General features: G+C 42.0%; 1 protein-coding gene across 7 annotated transcripts in view; it reads left to right on the forward strand.

Annotated features, from left to right (window-relative positions):
* LOC119954719 (disheveled-associated activator of morphogenesis 1-like) overlaps positions 1-18,710 on the forward strand; it is a 211,883-nt gene that overhangs the window by 177,197 nt on the left and 15,976 nt on the right. For all 7 annotated transcript variants that reach the window (XM_038780252.1, XM_038780224.1, XM_038780277.1 and 4 more), the window contains 2 exons: positions 1,534-1,618; positions 17,388-17,494. In XM_038780252.1, coding sequence (XP_038636180.1) covers positions 1,534-1,618; positions 17,388-17,494 — 192 coding nt within the window. The remainder of the gene's footprint in view (positions 1-1,533; positions 1,619-17,387; positions 17,495-18,710) is intronic.

Below are 18,710 nucleotides of genomic sequence, written 5' to 3' on the forward strand. Positions count from 1 at the left end.
CTGTAGCTGGAAAGATGGTGCAGGATGGATGGCTTTAGATTCTTGGGACATTGAGAGTGGCTCTAGAGGAGATGGAGCAGGCCAGATAATTTGCACCTAAATAGAACCAGGACTGAGTTCCTTGTAGACCATTTTTCGTTTGCTATTGAAGAAGGTTTAAAGTAACTTGGCAGGGATATAGGAACCAATAAGTAGGAGAGCATTGCAGTGTTGGAGAAAGAGGATCCCTCAGAGGGGCTATTTGCCTCGAGCTAAGAAACAAAAAAATGTGCAATTAAATTGCTCTGTGTAGTTTGGCCACCAACTAATGGAAAGGATATAGAGGAACAAATTTGTAAGGAAATTAAAGTGCGAAAATTATAGGACAGTTGTAATAGATTACTTTAATTATCTGAAAATGGACTAATTAATTATCTGAAAATTATCTGAATAGTAGTCTAAAAGGCATAGGGGCAAGAGTTCCTGGAGTGTGTTCAGGAACATTTTCTAATGTTCAGTCCAATGAGAAAGGGCGGCACTGCTCTGTCTGGTTATTGGGAATGAGGGGGAGAACATTTAGGGGACCGTAATCATCGTACAACAAGCTTAAGGCTGATTATCAAAAGGACAAAACCTGTAGCAGAATAATGAGTTACCTTCAAAGAAGAGGTATGTTCGGCACATTTTCCTCAAAAGGGAAGACTGTGCAAACAAAATCAGAGCTCCCTGGATGGCAAAACTGATGGAAATTAAGATGAAGAAGTCAGTGTGCTTATGACAGATGTCAGGTAGAAAACACAATTGAGAATCAAGCTTAATGTAGAAGGCTGAGAGGGGAGTGAAAAGAAAATAAGCAGCAAAGAGGGAGCATGAGCAGAGACTGTCAACCAACATAAAGGAAATTCCGAAGAAATCAAAAGGTATATAAAATGGTAAAAAGGTGGTAAAAGGAGGAGTAGGGCTGATTAGGGACCATGGAGGCAGAGGGCACAGCTGAATAGAAGATGCTACCCAGGTCATGATGAAGGAGGAGGTTATTCAAATGCCTGAAGAGTTTAAAATTGTGCAGGTGATATTGGATTGACTGAAAGATTGAGATTCCTGGTTGACAGGTTTGACATTTTTGTGTTGACTTTTTTGTGTTGTCAAATGTTAGAGAATTATGTACTCAACTTCTTCATACAAGAAGTGGAATTCATTCTTCCCTGAACTCATCTGGGTTGTGTCACATGAAGCCATAAAGCAAGGGTTGATCGAAACTTTTTAAATTCCAGATATAAAAGCACCATGCTCTATGGTGCTGTATGGCACCCTTCAATCTACATTTCAATCAAAGGTGACAGATCTAACGAGCTCTCTTCAGGAGCTGATATAAAAAAACAAGTGTGAAGTAGTCATGATATTCCTCCAACTGTCCCCAGTTGTCAATGATTGTACGTTTGGCATGGAGAACCACTGCTAATTAATGTGTAAATGGAAGTATAAATTATCTTCACAGTACCTGCAATATATGTGATAAATTGCATCACTAATATGCATTTGTTGTCTATTTAGGTTAAAGCTGTCCAATGAGGAGATAAAACGTGCTATTTTAACAATGGATGAACAAGAGGATCTTCCCAAGGACATGCTTGAACAGGTACTATTGATTGTGAAGCCGCCCTGTATCAGATGAGAAGATTAATTTCTACCTTGTCACTTTGAATGAGCTGCTGGAAGTATTTGAAAAGTGTTTGGAAATGACCAACCCTCCTGATGAGAAATATTGCACCTTCATTTGCCATGCTATAGAGGTAGTAATGGGAATCTTGGCCAGAAAAACATTTTTTTAATGAGTGGAATAGTTCTGCATACATTTTTGTTTATATTCAGATCAAAATTGATCACACTTGTTAAATGCAAGGCTGTGCTCACATGTCGCAAGACTTCGATGATATCTAGGCTTGAGCTGGTGTGGCAAGTAAGATCTGTGTCTCGCACATGCCAGACAATTGCAATCACTACAAAGGAGAATCTAACCAAGTATCCATGGCATCACCATTTGACCAGAAGCTTAAGTGGACCAGTCATGTAAACACTGGCCGCAAGAGCAGATCAGACTCTAGGAATTGTGTGATGAGTAACTCGCCTCCCGAGTCCCCAAAAGCTTTCTTGGAGCCCCAAGACACAAGTCAGGAGTATGATGGAATGCTCACCACTTAACTGGATGAGAGCAGTTCTGACCACACTCAAAGCTCAACACCATCCAGGGCAAAGCAGCCAGTTTGATTTGCAACCTGTTACCCACCTTACACGTTCACTCACTGTAACACCAACTCACCATGGCTGCTGTGTGAATCATCTCACAGAATTGTTAAAGTGCAGAAGGCCATTGGGCCCATGTCTGCGCCACCTTTCCAAACGTGCATCATGACTTAGTGAAATTCCACTGCCTTTTCCCCATACCCCTTCACGTTGTTTTGTTTCAAGCAGTCATCTAATACAATCTTGAATGCCTCAATTGAACCTGCCTTCACCACACTTCCAGACAGTGCATTTGAAACCCAAACCACTTGTGTGAAGAAGTTTTGTCACATCACATTTGCTTCTTTTGCAAATCACTTTAAATCTGTGCCCTCTTGTTCTCTATCCTTTTACGAGTGGGAACAGTCTACTCTGCCCAGTCCCCTCGTGGTTTTGAACATCTCTCATCATGGGAGGCTGCGATAAGCTGTACCTTAGGTAGACAGGTCAGGAACCCGAGGACATTGATTTAAGCTGAATGACAAAACTAAGAATGAGATAGAAAATCTTTACTCAGCAAATGATTATGATCTGGAATGAACTGTGGTAGAGGCAGATTCAATTGTGACATTCAAGAGGGAACTGGATAAGCACCTGCAAGGGAAAAATAAATTTGAAGGTCCACAGGATAAGGGTGGGGGAATGGGAAAAGCGAAGTTGCTATTGTAGAAATTGGCATGGACTGGGCAATCTGGCCTCCTTTTGTGCCAAAGTCATTCCATGATGGGCAACACGGTAGCACAAGTGGATAGCACTGTGACTTCATCGTGTCAGGGTCCCAGGTTCAATTCCCCGCTGGGTCACTGTCTGTGTGCAATCTGCACGTTCTCCCCGTGTCTGCGTGGGTTTCCTCCGGGTGCTCCGGTTTTCTCCCACAGTCCAAAGACATGCAGGTTAGGTGGATTGGCCATGCTAAATTGCCCTTCATGTCCAATAAAGGTTAGGAGAGGTTATTGGGTTACGGGGATAGGGTGGAAGTGAGGGCTCAAGTGGGTCGGTGCAGACTCTCTTACCTGATGTCAGATAAGCAGTCTGATAATTCTGCAACAGTGAAGGAGTTGGGAGAGGTTCTAGTGAAGTAGTGCTGGGTGTCGTCAATATACATGTGAAAACTAGTGCTGTGCTTTTTGATGTCTCCCGAGGGGCAGTGAGTAGATGAGAAATGGGAGGGGGGGGGGGGCAAGGATAGAACCTTGGGGAACACTAGAGGTAAGAGTGGAAAGAGAAGCCATTGCAGATGATACTCTGGCTGTGATTAGATAAGAATGGAACCAAGTGAGTGCAGTCCCACCCAGTTTCTTAGCCATGGAAAGGCTTGAGAAGAGAAGTGGACTGCTGTTTCACAGGCTCCAAACAGATAGAGAATTGAACTAGGATGGATCATTTACCTTTGTCACAGTCACTTTGGATGTTATTTCTGACTTTGAACAGAACTGTTTATGTACTGCAGCAAAGGTGGAAACTAGATTGGAGGGATTCAAGCATGGAGTTCAGAAAATAAATTTAAAAATGCATTTTCTTCAGTCACTCCAGATGGAAGGAGGAGAAAAGACTTCAATTATACAGTGCTTTTCATGACCATCTGACATCTCAGGCAGTACGATAGCATAGTGGTTAACACAGTTGCTTCACAGCTCCAGACCTAGTTTCCAATCCCGGCTTGGGTCACTGTCTGGGTCTGCATGTTCTCCCTGTGTCTGCGTGGGATTCCTCCGGGTGCTTCGGTTTCCTCCCACAGTCCAAAGTTGTGCGGGTTGGATGGATTGGCCATGCTAAATTGTCCTTGACGTCCAAAAAGGTTAAGTGGGGGTCACTGGGATAGGGTAGAGACATGGGCTTGAGTAGGGTGCTCTTTGTAAGGGCCGGTGCAGACTTGATGGGCGGAATGGTCTCCTGCACTGTAAATTCTATGAAATCTCAAAGTGCTTTACAGCCAATGTAGTCACTGCTATAGGAAATGCCACAGCTAATTTGTGCTCAGCAAATTCCCACAAGCAGCAATGTGGTAATGACCAGATAATTCTGTTTTGTAAATGCAAAATACTGGAGGTCCAGCAGCATCAATCATGGCTGATATTTGTCATCATAACCCCTCATCTCCTTATTAATCAAGAACCTATTTATCTCTGTCTTAAAGACACTAAGTGATTTGGTCTCCACAGCCTTCTGCGGCAAAGCGTTCCACAGTTTCATACCCTCTGCCTGAAGAAATTCCTCCTCATCTCAGTTTTAAAGAATCGTCCCTTTAGTCTGAGATTGTGTCCTCTGGCTCTAGTTTTTCCTACAAGTAGAAACATCCTCTTCACGTCCACGCTATCTGGGCCTCGCAGTATCCTGTAAGTGTCAATAAGATCCCCCCTCATCCTTCTGAACTCCAACAAGTACATACCCAGAGTCCTCAATCATTCCTCATACGACAAGCTGTTCATTCCAAAGATTATTCTTGTGAACCTCCTCTGGACCCTTTCCAAGTCCAGCCTATCCTTTTTTAGATATGGGGCCCAAAACTGTTCACAATACTCCAAATGGGGTCTGACCAGAGCCTTGTTCAGCCTCAGAAGTACATCCCTGCTCTTGTATTCTAGCCCTCTCGACATGAATGCTAACATTGCATTTGTCTTCCTAGCTGCTGACTAAACCTGCACATTAACCTTAAGAGAATTTTGAACAAGGACTCCCAAGTCCCTTTGTGCTTCTGATTTCCTAAGCATTTCCCTATTTAGAAAATAGTCTATGCCTCCATTTCTCATTCCAAAGTCGATAACCTCACACTTACATTGTATTCCATCTGCCACTTCTTTGCCCACTCTCCTAGCCTGTTCAAGTTCTTCTGAAGCCCCCTGCTTCCTCAATACCACCTCTACATATTTTTGTATCATCTGCAAACTTAGCAACAGTGCGTTCAGATCCTTCTTCCAAATCTTTTTTTTTAAAAAAAAAATTTTTTTTTAGAGTACCCAATTCATTTTTTCCAATTAAGGGGCAATTTAGCGTGGCCAATCCACCTACCCTTCACATCTTTGGGTTGTGGGGGCGAAACCCACACAAACACGGGGAGAATGTGCAAACTGCACACGGACAGTGACCCAGAGCCAGGATCGAACCTGGGACCTCGGCGCCATGAGGCAGCAGCGCTATCCTACTGCGCCACCGTGTTGCCCTTCTTCCAAATCTTAGTGTATATTGTGAAAAGTTGTGGTCCCAGCATCGACCTCTTTATCCCCACTGTTATTCAGCGATACATATTGGCTGCAACCCAAGGAATAAGTTCCCTGCTGTTCTTAAAGATAATGCCATGATTTTGTGCATCTACCAAGCAGACATACGGGGGTTCCGTTTAACGGCTCATCCAAAAGTCGGCACCTTTGACAATGCAGTGTTCCTTCAAAATTGCACTGGAGTGTTAGCCTGGACTTCTGTGCACAAACCCTGGAGTGGGACTTGAACCCAGAACCTTGCAATCCGTAGCTGATGCACTGAAACGTGGGAGTCTGAAATCAGTTGGTCTGGCCTGTTTCTAGATTAAATGGAGCAGTAAATGCAGACTATTGTAAATCTCTATTACTTAGCATTCACAGCACTGAAACAGACCATTCAGCTCATGAGATCTCTGTCAGTGATTGTGTTCATCAGGAACCTCCCCTCCTACCCTACTTCATTTAACCCTATGAGCATATCTTGCTATTTTTTTCCTCCGTCAGGTATAGCTAGTTTCTCCTTAAATGCATTATGCTGTTTGCCTCCACTATTCCACGTGGCCCCCGCTCTAACCATGTTCTGGGTCAAGTAGTTTCTCCTGAATTATTACATTTATTAGTAAATATCTTGACACCTAGTTTTGAACTCCTCCTATAAGTTCAAGCACCTTGATATGTAATACTCTCATCTTCCCTTATCAAAAATGTCAACAAGCTGGTTCTTACTGCTTACATTGCACTGGGATACAGTTTCAACTACTAACTCTCTGAAAAAGTAATTGTCATCACCAATTCCTTGTTTGTTTTTCTTCTAAACAGCAATGTAAAGGGTATGAAACTCCCCAATGTGTGTTTAAGACACAATCTAAGTATAGCTCATATCAAGAATGGAAGTTTGGCCTCTTCTCTCAATTTAAAACACATGTATGCAAAAGTTCATTCCAACATTCGTTTTCATGTTAATGGAGGAAAACATCTTGCAAACAAGATTGATACTTGTAGAACCGGATTAGCTAACTAAAGTAATCAGATCCAGTTGCAGCAATGATTGAAGTTTGAGACTTTTTGGCTGGCTCAAAGATAGAAAAGTTAAATTTTTGGGTAAAGAATATTAGAAACCCAATTAACTTCTCTTTTTATAGAGCAGTAAATGAGACCGTAGAATTTTGTGCTTCGTGTATTTCCCATAAATTCTTCAAAGTAATCTTTAGCTTTTCAAAATAAAATGTTCCTGTCCCCCAACCTGCAATTAAAGGTAGATACAGCCAGAAAATAAATTCAACAGTTCTGTCCTTTATCAGGCCTGCCGAGAAATCAGTTTATTGCTTATTTAATGTTTCGGATACACCTGAAGTCATTTCAAGCTCCCATATGTCTTTTCTAGTTGGAATCAGAGCACTTGTGCCCAGCATACCAACTCCTTCCTACCTGCATTTGTAACTGCACTTGCCAGCTCTTCACCAGTAGAAATATTACAAAAATGTCTGTGGGTGGAGACCGAAATAGCATAAATCCTTGAGGTTGGCTGGGAGTTCTAGTTGATTGGGCCACTTCAACCAATGTTGCAACATTGGTCTGGACAAATTCCTGTCACGTCCTTCTGGCTTGGATATAATTGCAAAGGTTCTCAACATAAAATCAGTGCAAGATATGTAAACTGAAGATAGCAGACAATCGGGGGACGATTCTCCAATACTGGACCCAGGTGTTTGTGCCGTCGTGAACGCTGTCGCGTTTCATGACGGCGTGAACAGGGCCCGGGTACAACAGATTCTGGCCCCCATAGGGGGCCAGCACGGCGCTGGAGTGGTTCACGCCACTCCAGCCTCCTTGCGCGACACCAAATTCACCTGAGGAAGGAGCTCCGAAAGCTAGTGTTTGAAACAAACATATTGGACTTTAACCTGGTGTTGTAAGACTTCTTACGGCGCCAAATGGGCACCGCACCAACCCATGCATGCGCAGTTGGGCCGTGCCAACCTGCGCATGTGCAGGGGACTTCTTGCATGCGCCGGCCCCGACCAACATGGGATCGGTGTTCAGGGCCTAGCCGCGCAGGAAGTAGTCCCGGGGGGAGGGGGAGGAGAGAGGCTGGCCCGCCAATTGGTGGGCCCCGATCACGGGCCAGACCCCAATGGAGGCCTCCTCCTCTCTTTCCCCCCCCCCCCCCCCCCCCCCCGACAGAGTTCCCGCCGGCAGCGACCAGGGGTGAGGTGGCGCCGGCGGGACTGTCTCATCAGCGCCGGAGAATCGGCGGCCCCGCTGATTCCAGTGGCCCCCGGCCGACGCTGTGCCAAACGCGCCGGCACAAATGGCGCAGATTCTCCGCACCTCGGAGAATCGCGCGCTGGCGTCGTGGCGCGGCTGCGCCGATTCTCTGACCCGGCACGGGGCTCGGAGAATCGCCCCTTACAAGAGGGCATTGACGTACTGGCAAAATGGACTGGCACAGGGTAATTGCAATTTAATGTAGGAAAGTGCAAAATGATTTTGGAAGTAAAAAATGAAAGGTAATGTGAACTAAATAACACCATGTTAAAAGAGATGCGCAAGTGCAGAGAACTGGAGGTTCGGATAGACAAAACTTTGAAAGTGGTACGACACGTTGAAACAGCTGTGTTTGCTTTTAAGAAGAAATATGGGATCCTTGCTTTTAGAAAAGGAATCGTGGTGTACAAAACCAAGGAAGCTGTGGCAAATCTTTATAAATCACTGGTTGGACTTCAGCTGGAATTCAGTGGCGAGGGTGCAGAGGCGCTTTATCAGAATGGAACCAGGAATGAGGGACTTTTATGTGTAGATTAGACAAACTTCTCGTAAAGCATAGAAGGTTATGGGGAGAATTGATAAAATTATTCAAAATTATAGAGTGTAAATCGGAACAAATTGTACGTAAGCAGGTCACCGATTAAGAAAATTGTCAAAACAAAACAAACTGAAGGGAGATGAGTATTAGTTTACAGTTGTGATCTGGAAAGGACCACCTGAAAAGGAGATGGAAACAGATTCAACAGTAACTGGGTAAAGAAGGTCGCTCTGTACTCAAAAGGAAACATTTGCAGGGCTGTGGGGAGCAGGGGAGGACATATATTTGAATAGCTCTTTCAGAAACAGCTGACATAGGCAGAGTGATTGAATAGCCTCCTTCTATGGTATATGATTGTATGATGGCTAATGTAAATCAGTAATTAGCTGCTCTGCTTTTTAAGTTGGTAACTAAATTATCATTTATAAAGACAATACTAACCTACAAGCTCGTAACAATGGTAATCTTTTAAAATGCTATCCATTATTGTGAAAAATATCACTTTTTTTTAAATAGAAACGGATAGATTCTGAAAATGTGTGCAGTCCTATTACACCCATTCACATAATTTGCCTTCCTATTTTTGCTACCAAAGCAGATGATAACATTTATTCACATTATACTGCATCTGCCATGCATATGCCTACTCACTCAGCCTGTGCAAATCCTGCTGAAGCATCTCTGTACCCTCCTCACAGTTCACCCTCCCACCCAAATTTGTATCATCTACAAATTTGGAGATGATAAATTTAGTTCCCTCGTCCAAATCATGAATAAATAATGTGAACAGTTGGAGTCCTAGCACAAGTTCCTGCGGTCACTGCTGCCGATTGGAAAAAGACCCATTTATTCCAACTTTTGCTTCCAGTCTGCTAAGCAGCTTTCTATCCATCTCGAGGCACTACCCCCAATCCCATGCACTTTAACTTCTATGTAGCAATCTGCTATGTGAGACTTTGTCGAAAGCCTTCAGAACGTCGAAATAAACTACATCTTCAAAGAATTCTAGTAGATTTGTCAAGCATGGTTTCCCTTTCATAAATCCATGCTGACTTTGTCTGATTATACCAAATGCTGTGCTACGAAATCCTTGATAATGGACTCTTCGCAACTTCCCTACTACCGTCTTAGGCTCACTGGCCTGTAGTTCTGTGCTTTCTCTCTACCTCTCTTTTTGAATAGTGGGGTTATATAGTGTAGTGGACCTACTATTTGTCGGGCCAATTTTTTAGGTACTCTGGGATGAAGACTATCAGGCCCTGGAGATTTATCCACCTTCAATCCCATTAATTTCCCCAAAACCATTTCTCTGCTAATGCTAATTTCCTTGAGCTCCTCACTAAAACGTGTCACTCAGAACTTCTGGTACATTTTTCATGTCTTCCTTTGAGAAGACAACTAAGTATAAATTTAGTTCCTCAGCTATTTCTTTGTTCCCCATTATGAATTACCCCGTTTCTGACTGTAAGGGGCCTACATTAGTTTTTATCATTTTTTTTTTTCTCTTTACACACCTATAGAAACTTTTAGAGTCAGTTTTTATATTCCCTGCTAGCTTACTTTCATATTGTATTTTTCCTTTCTTAATCAATCCCTTGGTCCGCCTTTGCTGAATTTTAAACTGTTCCCAATCCTTCTGTCTATTGCTTTTTCTTTCTAATAAACACTTATTATTGTAAGTGTTTGAAGATCATCCTTCTGAAAAACTGAATAGCCCTCCTAGTTCCCATCCTTGGTTCTTAGCTGTGCTCTCCTATGATATGGCGTCTCCTAGATTGGCATGAGAGTAACCTGATTTAGTGGCAGTTTTATTGCAGACATTAGATTTGATGCACAAACAAATGCAAATTAAAAACTGCCCAAGTGTACAACAGCTCTGTAAAGCCAACAGACCATTCTCGCAAGAGGGAGAGCATAAGAACTTGGAAAAATGAAATGGAAAAGTGAAATGCAGTTGAGTGTATTGTTAGCGGCTCATAATTGCCCATTATTAAAAGTATTTTAATTCCCTCCAACATGTGCTGTGTCAAATGTTTTGTTACCAGAATTTCACGCATTGAACTACTCCTAAACCTCTGTAATTAAGCTGATCACTGGGAGTGCACTATAATGGCCCAGCATGGTGCACCAGCTGGTTTTCCTCCTTGGCAGGAAATGCTAGGTGATGTGGCCAATATCAAGAAAACACTTTGTGGGATTTTTGCAAAGTTGCTACCACCCCCCACTCATTTCATACCACAGTAGAAGCCTAGTAAACTTTACCACCATAAGTTTTATTTGGATGGGTTGATCTTTGTGCATCAGTTCACATTTTTAATTTTAAATCCACCAGTTTTTATTAGAGTTATAATCCTGTCCTATATAGTGTTCCACATATAGTGCAAGTGTTTGCACTATATCCTGTTCCACATATAGTGCAAGTGTTTGCACATCATCCCTTCCATGGCAATAGAGTAAATGTCATATTTTGAAATGCACGATGAATATAAAAGTGTAGTGAAATGCACTTTTTTTAAAAAAAAACTTATCAGTAGTTACTTAATACCATACTGACAATTAAGTTGAAATCAAGAACCATTTTTTTACCAAGTTAAAATTTCAAGCAGACCATTCTTCACTGAGGCATATTAGTGCCAGAGATGTTGTACACTTGGGCAGTTTTAAGTTTTTAGTTGCATTTGTTTGTTCATCAAATCTAATGTCTGCAATAAAACTGCCACTACTTAGAAATGTGTACATTGAGGGTTTACTTGCAAATTCATTACATTCATTTAAAAATTCTTTGTGGGTGATAAAAGGTTAACACCATATTTCAGTTAGTCTTGCACCTTTTGAAAAAGACACTTTATTGTGGATTTGAATCTTTTTTTTATCTGAAATACAAGAACCTCTTTAATACAGTTAAGTGATTTGTAAAAGGTTTGAGTAGTGGATTATGAATTACATGTGATTTACAATTATTTGAAACTACGGACAGCTTTTCTGGTCATGTTTGACATACATAACATTGCTTTAGGGTGACAGAAGCTGGCTCGTTATTTTATAGGAATCTCCTTGCACCTTAATCACTTCTCTTTCATCAATTCAGCTTCATGCTGCCACATCTGACTGCCATTAGTCAACTGAGTGGATACAGCTGGTTACAGTTTAAAATGTGAACAAAATAAAGTAGTAGTTCTTTCAAGCTTGCATGAATTGCGAGCTTTGTAATATAGTCCAGATCAAGGGTCCTCATTCCTTAAGATGAAGGAAAGGCATTAAAAAGCACCACTCACTGCCAACTGTTACCAGTTATCTAAACCAAGGAACCCGGAGGAAAATGCAATTTCACAACTACTTCAAGTACCAAGTTCCCTTGTAAAATATTTGTATTATGAGCCTTGAAATCTATTGATGATTAGATGTTAAGGTCATAAGTCAAGGTTAAATTGTCTGAACCAAAGTCTTGGATTATACTTGGGAAAAGTAATACTCTTTGGAGGGTGCTACAGGTCTGATGCAACTTTGAAGTGAAAAGAGTTAATGTGACATTTGGGCTAAGAGGTTTATTGGATCTTTAACTTAAAATTTATTGTGTAAATTAACTGAGGGGCCCAATTTTTGCTCCCAGGTTGGTGCAGCTGAGACTGGAGAATTCTCAGCTCCACGAAACCAACTCCTATGGTTGTTTGGGTGTGGTATTTTTTGTTTGAGGGTGTGGGTTGGATGAGAAGTCAGTGTGAGAGACCTCTGAAGAATTGAGGAGAATGCTGGGGGTGGAAGTGGACTGGATGGAAGGCCTGCCTCTGGGCTAAGGCACTGTGCCAAAATACCTTTTTTTAAAAAAAGGAATGAAGCATGAAACATCCTTTCATATTCACTCCCCACACACCATCCCCATCACTATTGATGCCACCTACCTCATAGCCCCTCATTACCTCAGTGCCAAGCAATACCTCCCACGCAACCCAAGGCCCTTTATAACCCTATGCCAACTTTGTACCAACTCTTGTCCCCCACCCACCATGCCCATACATCTACTATGCCAACACGACCAGTATCTATCATGAGCCATGCAGCGATGAGATAATATAAAGTTCTAATTTCCTATTGCGGACTTGACTATACTGAAAAACACACTCCATAAAACCCCATTTACTATGCATTTCTTCAATTAAGTAAAGCATTATTACAAATCTTTCTTTCAGGTGCATATTCCTTATAAAAACAAACATTGTAATTCATAGTCCTACATCAAAGAATCTATAACCACTTGTAACCATCAATCAAATTGTGAAATAACTAGTGCCCTGCTGTGATAGTGGATGGTAGTGAAATCCATCATGCAGCAATAATCCAGGAATGGAAACGCCCAAGTTTATGTCAACAGAGGAGAGTGAAATTGCAATAATGTTTTGTTTAAACACACCAGACATTTTTCCAAAGATTTAAAGGACAGGACTGGCTCCATTTGACTATCCAAATTAATCTACAAAGTCCAGACTTGCTCTTACCATGTTTGATCAGTGCATTTTGTGCTTAACAACCCAAAGCTTCCAAAATCCCTCTTCTATGGAAGATTTTTACAGTTAGCTTCCTCTGTGAATATGCCTCACCCCCATTCCTGCTCCTATGAAAATGGGAAGTGCTGTGTTTGGGGGCGACTTGGTATTTTTGGGCAGTTCTTGTTATTTTTCCCACGATACTGAGGCTCTTCATCATGGCAAAGCTCTGGGTCAAACTTTTAATTGTTTCTTCACAAAATTGGCAAAAATTAAATTGAAATATTCAAAATATATGTTGTAAATGGTTTATATTTGAATGTCAGTAACCAAATGTGTTTTGTTAAATTTGTTCATATGTGAGTACTAGGGGTCCTTTGATCAACTCTTATGTTGTCAGAACAACCTCATTTGATGCTCTTGATTTATTTTTTCCAGCAAGTCCTCTCCCTCCACTTCTCTGTAAACTTTAGTAGGACTCGATAGATGTTGATTATCTTATGCAGTAAATGGTGCTGGGATATTGGACCATAAGGGGCTTTAAAGCTCAGCCTGACCTTATTCTAACCTTCCATATGTGCACCAAGACTTAAATCCCTGGATAGTGATCAGGAATCATAGCAATTTCTTTGTTTCCCTGGTGCCACCTCTCTTCCCCTCCACTCCCCCGACCCCTTGCAAATTCTTGCGCTGAGGCTAATTGTCGTGTTCCTACCACCAATTCATCTGAGATCAGCTAATGCATTACACAGGACATCAAACTAGGCATTCCTTATTTGTATGGCTCAGTCTTAACCAGTTAAGCCTTCGGGACAGCTTGTCTAAATTTCTATCTATGCTGTACTAAATTTGTTCTCCAATGCCAATGGAGGTAAAATGTTCCTAACATCAACAAGGATAAGGGTCTATATGCGTAAACTAAAATTAAATTTCTGTAAACTTTTGACCCTATGAACCTCCACAGTCATCCCTTTGACTAGTCATTTTAGGTTGGATTCTTTTCTGAGATTAAGGGAAGTTTTGTTATTTAGTTATCCATCTAAAATGCAATTACAAATATTCAAAATGATTAAGCCTGAAAGGCATGATGGTAAATTGTATTGATCTGCATTGCCTCGATCAGTCATGCCATTGTGGAGAGGTTCTACAAAGGACCAGTGGCTCCACAGGTTAAATTTGTTCACGTGTGAGCACTAGGAGTACTTTGATATACTCTGTTGTCAGAACAACCTCATTTGATGCTCTTAAAAGATGAAAAATGATGCATCTGATGACTTTGGGTTATTCATGTGCAATCTAGTTATTGCTTTTGGGGAAATTTGTTTTGGTTAGAATGCTTTAATTAGAAACATTAAAAAATAGAAGCAGGAGATGCCCATTTGGCCCTTCGAGCCTGGTCCACCATTCATTTGTGATCATGACTGATCATCCCACTCAACAGCCTAATCCCGCTTTCCCCCATATCTTTTGATCCCCTTCACCCCAAGTGCTATATCTAATTTAAAGAGAAAATGCTGGAAAATCTCAGCTGGCCTGGCAGCATCTGTAGGGAGAAAAGAGCAAAAGTTTCAAGTCCAGATGACCCTTTGTCAAAGGGTCATCTGGACTCAAAACATTAGCTCTTTTCTCTCCCTACAGATGCTGCCAGATCTGCTGAGATTTTCCAGCATTTTCTTTGATTTCATACTCCAGAACCACACTAATTTGCTTTCATCCAGTGCTATATCTAACTGCTTCTTGAAAACATACAATGTTTTGGATTCAACTACTTCCTGTGGTAATGAATTCCATGGGCTCACCACTCTGGATGAAGAAATTTCTCTTTATCTCTGTCCCAAGTGGTCTACCCTGTATCCTCAGAGCCTGGTTCTGGACACACCCACCATTGGAAACATCCTTTCTGCATCTACCCTATCTCGTCCTGTTAGAATTTTATAGGTTTCTATGAGATCCCCTCATTCTTCTGAACTCCAGCAAATACAATCCTAACCGATTCAATCTTTCCTCGTACATCAGATCCGCCATTCCAGGAAACAGTCTGATACACCTTTGTTGCACTCCCTCTAGACAAAGAACATCCTTCCTCAGAAAAGGAGACCAGAAGTGCACACAATATTGCAGGTGTGGCCTCACCAGGGCCTTGTATAATTGCAGCATGACATCCCTGCTTGTGTACTCGCATCCTCCCGCAATGAAGGCCAGCATACCATTTGCCTTCATTACTGCCTGCTTGTCTTCAGTGACTGATGTACGAGGACACACTGGTCTTGTTGTACATTCCCCTCTCCTAATTTATGGCCATTCCAATAATAGCCTGCCTTCTAGTTTTTGCTACAAAGTGGATAACCTCTTAGTTCTCCAAATTATACTGCATCTGCCATTCATTTGTCCAATGGATTACAAAGCAAATCCAAGCAGTATCTCTAGCAGCAGCGCACCCCTCCCCGATGAACACAATGCATTCTAAGCTTGGCTCGCGCAGGAAACCAACGATCCGCTGTCGAGTGCCCCAGCAGTCCATAACACACCCATACCCAAGATCACAGCTTCCGAAGTCAGATCGGCTTTCCTGAAAGTGAACCCTCAGAAGGCAATGAGTCTGGACGGGATCCCTGGTCGTGCACTCAGAGCCTGCACGGACCAGCTGGCTGATGTGTTCGCGGGCATCTTTAATCTGTCCCTACTCTGCCCTGAGGTCCCCCCCTGCTTCAAGAAGACCACCACCATACGGTGCCAAAGAAGAACCAGGTAACTTGCCCCGATGACCACCGTCCGGTGGCCCTGACCTCAGTCGTAATGAAGTGCTTCGAGAGGTTGGTCGTGAAGCGAATCACCTCCAAACTCCCAGAATGCCTTGATCCACTGCAATTCGCATACCACCACATTTGGTCCACAGCAGACGCCATCTCCCTGGCCCTACACTCATCCCTAGAGCATCTTGACAACAAGGGTTCCTACATCAGACTCATATTTATTGACTACAGCTCCGCCTTCAACACCATAATCCCAGCCAAGGTCATGTCAAAGCTCCAAAACCTAGGACTTGGCTCCTCACTCTGCAACTAGATTCTCGACTTTCTAACCCACAGACCACAATCAGTAAGAATAAACAACAACACCTCCTCCACAATAGTCCTCAATACCAGGGCGCCGCAAGGCTGCGTACTTGGCCCCCTACTATACTCCCTGTGCACACATGACTGCGTGGCAAAATTTGGTTCTAACTCCATCTACAGGTTTGCTGATGATAGACCATAGTGGACAGGATCTCGAATAACGATGAGTCAGAATACAGGAGGGAGATAGAGAACCTAGTGGAGTGGTGCAGCGACAACAATCTATCCCTCAATGCCAGCAAAAGTAAAGAGCTGGTCATTGACTTCAGGAAGCAAAGTACTGTACACACCCCTGTCAGCATCAACAGGGCCGAGGTGGAGATGGTTAGTGGTTTCAAATTCCTAGGAAAACACATCTGACCTGGTCCACCCACGTCAATGCTACCACCAAGAAAGCACAACAGCGCCTAAACTTCCTCAGGAAACTAAGGAAATTTGGCATGTCCACATGAACTCTTAGCAACTTTTACAGGTGCACCATAGAAAGCATCCTATCTGGCTGCATCACAGCCTGGTATGGCAACTGCTCAACCCAAGACCGCAAGAAACTTCAGAGAGTCGTGAACAGAGCCCAGTCCATCACATGAACCTGCCTCCCATCCATTGACTCTATCTACACCTCCCGCTGCCTGGGGAAAGTGGGCAGCATAATCAAAAACCTCTCCCACCCGACTTACTCACTCTTCCAACTTCTTCCATCGGGCAGGAGATACAAAGGTCTGAGAACATACACGAACAGACACAAAAAGAGCTTCTTCCCTGTTGTTACCAGACCAATAAACGACCCTCATTAACACTACAGTCCTGTATGCTTCACCCGATGCCGGTGTCTATATAGTTTCATTGTGTACCTTGTGTTGCCCTATTATGTATTTTCTTTTATTTCCTTTTCTTTTCATATACTTAATGATCTGTTGAACTGCTCGCAGAAACATACTTTTCACTGTACCTTGGCACACGTGAGAATAAACAAAAATCCAATCCACTCACTCAACTTGCCCAAGTCACACTGAAGGATCTCTTTAGCCTGCTTACAGCTCACCCTCCCACCCAACTTGGTGTCATCAGCAAATTTGGAGAAATTACATTTTGTTCCTTTGTCTAAATCATTAATATATATTGTGAATAGCTGTGGTCCTAGCACCGATCCCTGCAGTACCCGACTAGTCATTTCATGCCAATTTGAAAAAGATCCATTAATTCCTACTCTGTTTCCTGTCTGCCAATCACTTTTCTATCCATCTCAATACACTACCCCTCAAACTATGTGTTTTAATTTTACACACTTATGCAGGCCTTCTGAAAGTCCAAATATACTTCACGCACCGCCCCCCCCTTGTCAACTCCACTAGTTACATCCTGTAACTAGTCCTGTTTTTAAACATTCTTGCTTTGGCCAGAAATGCGTAGCAAAGGAAATGTTGAATCTGAAATTTAATGAGTAATTTATAGTAACAAAGTAAAAACTCTTAAAGTAAAAGTATTTATACATTTTATAAAAATGAATTTTTGATTTTTCTTTTAGCTGCTGAAATTTGTCCCTGAGAAAAGTGACGTTGATCTGCTGGAGGAGCACAAGCATGAAATTGAGCGCATGGCAAAAGCAGACAGGTTCTTGTATGAAATGAGCAGGTACGTATTTCAAATATTGATGTAACCAGAAATCCATGGGCAAAATAGTTAATTTGTGCGCCAATATGCTGTTCTCTACACTTTTTTATTAGGGCATGTTTTTGGCTGCAGATTCCCCAAATCCCTGTGTTAGCTAAAGAAGTGAATTGCAGGGCACTTTTCGTGGAACTTGTAGTCTGTTCAAATACTATTTGCTTGTTTTGGACAAAAGAAGAGGGAAGAACAGGAGATAAGGGAATGTTACGATCTTGGTGAGACCAGTAACCTTTTTTAAGTAGACAAAATTCAAAATTCCAGTTCTTTACTAGATGAATGAATCCACATGATTCCACTGTTTAAAACAGAAGATTTCTTTTCCATACAAGAGTCAACAAAGCAAACATTAAATACTATCTATTCTTTAAGTTCACATTCAGAATTAACATGAGCTAAACATAAATTAATGGCAAATTGTAATCTAATATAAGCCATGAATTGCACATTAAATGGCAGATGCAACTAAAATAGATTTTGCAAATTGGCTCAGCAGTCCACTCAGGTTTTGGTGATCGCACTCAGCCACTAAGTCCTTGTCTTCCTCACAAAAGAATTTCAGCTGCTGTCCTTCTAGGAGTTAGTCTGATCCCAAATTCCACAGGCACATTCTTCACGACAAAAGGCACACATCTGCGGAACATGTTCAACTTGGTCTGGATGGGAGATACCCATCAATGTTACCTTGAAGAAACAGAAACCACTGCAACAACATATTCTCAGCTTCTGGATCTGGATACGGTTTTCCTCAAGTCTCCTTCAGCTTGCCTGTACTGTACCAATGCGTTCATCAACTTGTACTGCCCAGTTCTGACTGATCTGTGTCCTTTTATATATTTTTTAACGGGTTAGGAGGTCCAGAGGTTTTGGTTTCCAAACCGGTTTGTTTTTGTTTCCTTAGAAATTGAGACGGTCTGTTTCATTTCTCTAATGTTTCCCATTCTCATTCCTTTGCAGTTCAGTTTCCGTGTTAGTTATGACTGCCCTCAAAAAATACAAATTAAATTTAAGAACACTTCCCTCAAAAGAACATGAGCAAAGATTTGATGTGTTGAAACAACTGTATTCCTTTGAATAAGTCAAAACCTTCTGGAAACAATAAAAATGTTGCTCAAATGCGCACAGAGGCTTTGTTTTGTTTCTTGAAACTGAACTATAGTCAGAAACAAATGTTTTGTCCTTG

Source organism: Scyliorhinus canicula, chromosome 2 (genome assembly GCF_902713615.1).
Source record: "Scyliorhinus canicula chromosome 2, sScyCan1.1, whole genome shotgun sequence".
Taxonomy (NCBI): Eukaryota; Metazoa; Chordata; class Chondrichthyes; order Carcharhiniformes; family Scyliorhinidae; genus Scyliorhinus; species Scyliorhinus canicula.